This window comes from Lissotriton vulgaris, chromosome 7 (assembly GCF_964263255.1).
Source record: "Lissotriton vulgaris chromosome 7, aLisVul1.2, whole genome shotgun sequence".
NCBI lineage: Eukaryota > Metazoa > Chordata > Amphibia > Caudata > Salamandridae > Lissotriton > Lissotriton vulgaris.
The window spans coordinates 312,464,485-312,468,565 of NC_141695.1; the positions used below are offsets into that span (position 1 = coordinate 312,464,485).

The 4,081-nt window shown below is 54.5% G+C and overlaps 1 protein-coding gene across 1 annotated transcript in view; it reads right to left on the minus strand.

Moving 5' to 3' along the window:
* Nucleotides 1–3,417, minus strand: part of RRAS (RAS related) — a 114,731-nt gene extending 111,314 nt beyond the window's left edge. The window contains exon 1 of the mRNA XM_086930127.1: nucleotides 3,147–3,417. Within this exon, the coding sequence (XP_086786253.1) occupies nucleotides 3,147–3,251 (105 nt within the window). The 5' untranslated portion in view covers nucleotides 3,252–3,417. The remainder of the gene's footprint in view (nucleotides 1–3,146) is intronic.
* Between the last annotated feature and the right edge of the window lie 664 nt (nucleotides 3,418–4,081).

A 4,081-nucleotide genomic window follows, 5' to 3' on the forward strand; every position in this document is an offset into this window, starting at 1 on the left:
CCTATCAGACAACTCCCCTTCTACAAGAGGTGAAAGCTCTGCCATCTTGTTGTTCAAGAGAGCCTTTGGGACAAAAGTACTACAATTGACCACAAGCCGAGTAATAGACACTGATGAGATTTGTGTTACGCATACTTCTTGCAAAAGTAAGAAGAAGGTGCAGACAGTGCCGGGCTGGCCGTAGCGGGCACCAGGCAATCCCCCGGTGCGCCGCACGGGTGGGGGCCTGTTTGGGGCCCCTGGGGGCCGTTTTTGTTACAGGGCCGTTTTTGCATCGGCCCTGTAACAAAATCGGCTGAAAACCGGCCCTGGCAAAGAGCTCAGCGGCACCCCCAACCACCTGCGAGGGAGGAGGGCCGGCCGAGCACTTTGCCAGGGCCGGTTTTGGTTCCCAGTCCGACCCTGGGTGCAGATAAGTGCCAATGCACTCAGGACACTGTCTTCGAGGACAGAGACCGGGTCGTAGTGAAACAAGCCAATGCACTCAGGACACTGTCTTCGAGGACAGAGACCGGGTCGTAGTAAAACGGAAATACAAGACTGAAGCTCCATTTGATGCCAAACCATTGAGAGCTGTGAACAGAAAAGGACATATGGTGACTGCTCAATGTCCCGGAAAGTCCATAATGACTCGTCACATTTCAAGCATCTCTCTCGATGTTCCTCAGCTCTAGACCTTACGAGTGTGACAAGTTCACCTGAGTGCCCAAGTCAAGCATCCGAGTCTTCATCTCTGATGATAGATGACAGTGCAACTCCTTCACCACAAAGGACTCAACCTGGAAAATTGTGTGAGCACCTCGACGACTCACTGAGGAACTCTAATGTATATATTTTTTGGGTATTTCGTATATAACCAAGGGGGAGATGTAGTGCTGTGTGATAATGTGCAGTAGGACTCTTGTGGTCATAGGCGGACTCCTTATAAAGTTACATAATCAGTCGGGAAGTATTTGGGTGTGTCTGGGTGTGGTCAATAAAGTCTATGACAGTGCTTTCAGTTAAGGGCTGCATGCCAAAGAATATATTACAGAGCTCCATGTGTGTTGTGGTCATTAGTGTGCTCCAAGCTGGGGTGAATGCTAAAAATGTGCCCACTGCCTGCTCATCTATGTAGTCTGTGAACTGCACCCCCCACTCCCTGAAGAAGGCCCAAAACTTCATAAGGCACAGGGGCGACTTCTCAATGCTGCGCCCCTTGTAGACTGTACTGCAGTATTAATGAAAATACAGTAGATTGTATTTTCAGTAATACTGCAGTAGAAGTCCGGCTCTTTCGCATCTAATTTATAAAATATCTAGGAAGAAAATATGTATCTCTGTAGTGAAACAGCCCATCGGGTGCTGCTCTGATGGGGCGCGGCAACCAACGAGAAGTCGCCCCTGTGCCTTATGAAGTTTTGGGCCTTCTTCAGGGAGTGGGGGGTGCGGTTCACAGACTACATAGATGAGCAGGCAGTGGGCACATTTGACTCTAGAGAATAAGTGAAGAGACAAAGATGAACTGGCTGCATCTGGGATAGGACTATTCATCTGCCCCCCCCCCCCCCCCCCCATGCTGGTCAGCAGGATCCCGCTTACCCTGTGTGCTCATCCCCGAGCCCCGCCTCGCGCTGTGTAAACATCCTGCTCAGAGCCTCCCCAGCATGTGTGCACCCTGACCTGTGCCCCCACCCCGTGTAAACATCCCGCCATGCGCCCTTGCTCACCCAGTGCTCCTCCACAGCGTCCCCCCCTGGCCTGCCTGCCTCCCTTTGTCTTTAGGAGGACCCCTCAGTATTTCGCACGGTCCGCGCTCAGCAGAGCACACGCCCGGAGCCCTCCCCTCCTGCCTCTGCCTCCGCCGGCCTCGGATCTGCACAGAAGCCGTAGAACCGGTTCCGTGGCCCTCCCAGAGCACGTCTGAATCTGTAGCTCTTGGGCAAGGAAAGGCAGCCAGCCCCACAGGCTTGGAAAGAAAGCTCGGATGCGGCTGCACCGCAGCTGGCACAACCCCAAAAGGCAGAGAGAAAGCACAGACTCCATGGCCACGAGAAGAAGCAGGCACAGAAGAAAAGCAGCAGATACAGCAAGCAGCTGGGGTTGGAAGAGCCACAGCAGGCAGAGAAAGAATGCAGCCGGCGCAGGCCCGATCAGGCATATATGTTAAGCAGCAGACAGGCGTGCTCCCAGCCAGGACCTCGCAGAGAAGGACAACCGCTGCAGGCACAGCAGGAAGAGCACCGCAGGCTTACAGAAAGAGTCAGCTGCGGCATGAAAGCCTCAAGCACAGTGAGAAAGAAAGCAGAGCTCAGTTTACGTGAGGGGAGTATTCACAGACACAGCCAGTGGGGCCCAAGTCAAGAGGAGTGCGACAAATGCACCTCACGAAAAGCCCCTGGTAGCTAGAGGGGCAGCAACGCGTGGGCAGGCAAAGGGCCGATCATACGGGGCCGCCTCGAAACCCACCCCGAGGAGGGGCTCAGGCTCAGCACAGGCCCCAACAGGCAACATTCCAAGAAGGGCCCCGCAGGCACACTTGGAAGGAGACCCCTCCAGACATTGCAGGGGGACCCTAACAACCGCATTCCAGGGAGCACCCCGCAGGCACACTCCCCATCAGACATTGCCGGTGGACCCTAGCAACAACATTTCGCAGCAGCCACATTCCAAGGAGGGCCCCACCATACATTCCAGGGAGGGTCCTAAAACTACATTCCAGGGAGGCCCCTGCAGGCTCATTCCAGCAAGGCCACCATCAGACACATTGCAGGGAGGCCCCTAGCAATCACATTCCAGGGAGAGCCTCGACCGGCACATTCGGGTGTTGGGCATCAGCAGGCATTCCAGGGAGGATCTCAGCAGACATATTCCAGGGAGAGCCCTTTCATGTACATTCCGGGGAGGACCCTAGCAGGCTTATTTAATCGACAGCGCTGTACAGTGAGAACCCCCAGTGAGCACATTGTTGGTAGGACCCAGCATGCAAAGGGGAGGCACAGTTCAAGCAGGCTAGGGGCAGGGAGCGAGCAGCAGGCAGCTTTTCATAAAGAGCCCACCAGGCACATCCCTGGGAGCGCCCGCCTGGCTCAAAAGACTGCAAGCAACAGCATGCACCGGATCATCCTCGTGCACATACCAGACCCCGGGCCCCACCCTCCACTCACCTGGATGAACTGGATGGTGAGTGCGCTCTTGCCCACCCCTCCTCCGCCCACCACCACCAGCTTGTATTTCTCCATGGGAGTTCCGGGGGGCTCCTTTCCGCTCATCCTCGGTCACTGATCCGACACACAGGAGCCTCCAAAGAAAGTGCACAACTGAGACCAAAACTTCTCTCCGTAGTGCCCGCTTCCCAATATGGCTGCTCCGCCTGCCGGGCTGCTCCCTGCCTATGCTAATCCATGCTAATGTTCTGATTCATATTCATGAGCAAGTGAGTGGCTCTGAGTCAGAGGCCTGCACTTCCCTATTTGGTGAGCTGAGGATGAGTCTGTACGAGGCCCGGGGGCGGCGCGGGGTCCTAGCGCCTGCCCAACATCTGTTTTGGGTCAACTCAGAGGCTCAACAGGCGGCGCCCACAGCCTCGCCTGACCCCATGAACCTCTCTTGCAACCACAGAGGTGCTAAGACCTTAAATTCCCACCCATGGCAATCACAGCTTCTCATTCTACAGTATCCTTAGTTCCCACCACCAGTTGGGGCAGGAAGGGCTCTTTCACACATCCCTGTGCGCGGCCGCTTCCCTCATACTTAGCAGCTCCCCCACTGGAGTACCTCGCCGAACGTCTACAAAATATCACCAAAAGTACCGCAATCTTAGGTTGAACTTGACTAGCGTTTTTAGTATAAGTGAATATCCTACCAACTGACACTGTAACGAGTGCCCACCTCGGGTTTCAGTAGCCCTGCACCCCCCCCCCCCCCCCCCCCTCACCCCTCACACACCCAGCATCCTGGGTTTATTTATTTATTTTATTTTATTTATGCGTTTTTATATAGCGTGGACTTTACCCGAAAGCGTCAGAGCGCTTCACAATAGGAACAGAATTGATACATGAAGTGATACATGAAGAGAACATTACTCATGCCTCCAAATTAT